Source organism: Hippocampus comes, unplaced genomic scaffold (assembly GCF_001891065.2).
Source record: "Hippocampus comes isolate QL1 unplaced genomic scaffold, H_comes_QL1_v1.1 C16912970, whole genome shotgun sequence".
In the NCBI taxonomy this organism is placed as follows: domain Eukaryota; kingdom Metazoa; phylum Chordata; class Actinopteri; order Syngnathiformes; family Syngnathidae; genus Hippocampus; species Hippocampus comes.
The window spans coordinates 1-1195 of NW_017840959.1; the positions used below are offsets into that span (position 1 = coordinate 1).

At 50.5% G+C, this 1195-nt stretch overlaps 1 protein-coding gene across 1 annotated transcript; it reads right to left on the reverse strand.

Annotated features, from left to right (window-relative positions):
- Positions 1–29: 29 nt before the first annotated feature.
- On the reverse strand, positions 30–886 carry LOC109509483 (keratin, type I cytoskeletal 18-like). Its single transcript, XM_019859326.1, has one exon. It carries the CDS (start codon positions 792–794, stop codon positions 351–353), a length of 444 nt encoding a protein of 147 aa, XP_019714885.1. The 5' UTR covers positions 795–886; the 3' UTR covers positions 30–350.
- Positions 887–1195: the final 309 nt, after the last annotated feature.

Sequence of the window (1195 nt, forward strand, 5' to 3'; positions counted from 1 at the left end):
AAAAAAAAACATCTGGCTGCTCATTTTGATGCCTGGGCCTTTTTATTTTGTTTATCTTTGTTTTCCGGCCTCTGTGACCTATCATGATCCTTCTCCATTCTATTTCCGGTCCAGCCCCCGGTTCCTGGTCCACAGAGGCACAGTAGCGGGGGGAGGGAGGCCTGTAAGTCTTTGCCATGGACCCACAGGAGGCCAGTCTACTCTGTCTGATGGGTAATTCAATGCTGATGATTAACACCGACCGCTTTCAGGTTTCACACTAAAGCACACTCACGATTCTTCTCACTCTGGCTTTCATTCATTCATTTCACCTTTGACCTGGCAGTCCCCATCCTACTCGCCACATGGTTTTAGCTTAAATGACAAAGTACATTGGCCAAATTCATCCTCACCTTCCTCCTCAGGTCATCCAGGATGGCCTGGTACTTGCTGTAGTCTCTGAAGTCCGGTCCGCTCTTGGATAAGGCCTCCTTGATCTTAATCTCCAGCTTCTGGTTGGCCTGCTCCAGGTTTCTGACCGTTTCCAGGTAGTTGGCCAAGCGGTCGTTGAGGTTCTGCATGGCAAACTTCTCATTGCCGGTGATGCTGCTCCCGCTGCCGCTCACCTGGACGCTGCTGGAGAAGCCTCCTCCTGAAACTTGGCCCATTCCCGCTCCCAGCCCACTGCGCACACTGGATGAGATGCTGACACGGTTCCCCCCAGCGCCACCATGGATGGTGGGGGCCCTGTAGACAGAGCCTTTGCCAGAGGACGAGGTGCGCAGGGAGTATGTGGTTTGCTGGGAGGTTTGCATCGTTGCTGGAGAAACTCAAGAGAGTGAGGCACAGGCTGGGCTGGCTGGAATGGGAACTCACAAACACAAGGCAGTAAGAGAGGGGAAGCCGCTAAACTATATAAACCTTTTGGGCCCTCGGGGTCCGCCCCTCAGACCACTCCCCCTCACCCTCCGTTACCTCCTCCTTTTCCACAGGCCTAAACCGCAGACGTGCTTTTAGCTTGACTTTTTTCCTTACAGTTTGTCCTAAGTGGGTAAATCCATTTCACTTCCGTCATTTTGAATAGTTTATATCGTTTTGTTCATGTGATGGCATGTATCAACTGAGCAGAGAGATATTCACCACAGATCCATTCATTAATTGCCAGTATTGACATATAAATAAGCAATAAAGCAGCGTCAGCTCTTGTCTTTTGAAA

Coding starts and splice junctions, on each gene's coding strand:
- LOC109509483 (XM_019859326.1), bottom strand. CDS start 794: ATGCAAACCTCCCAGCAAACCACATACTCCCTGCGCACCTCGTCCTCT.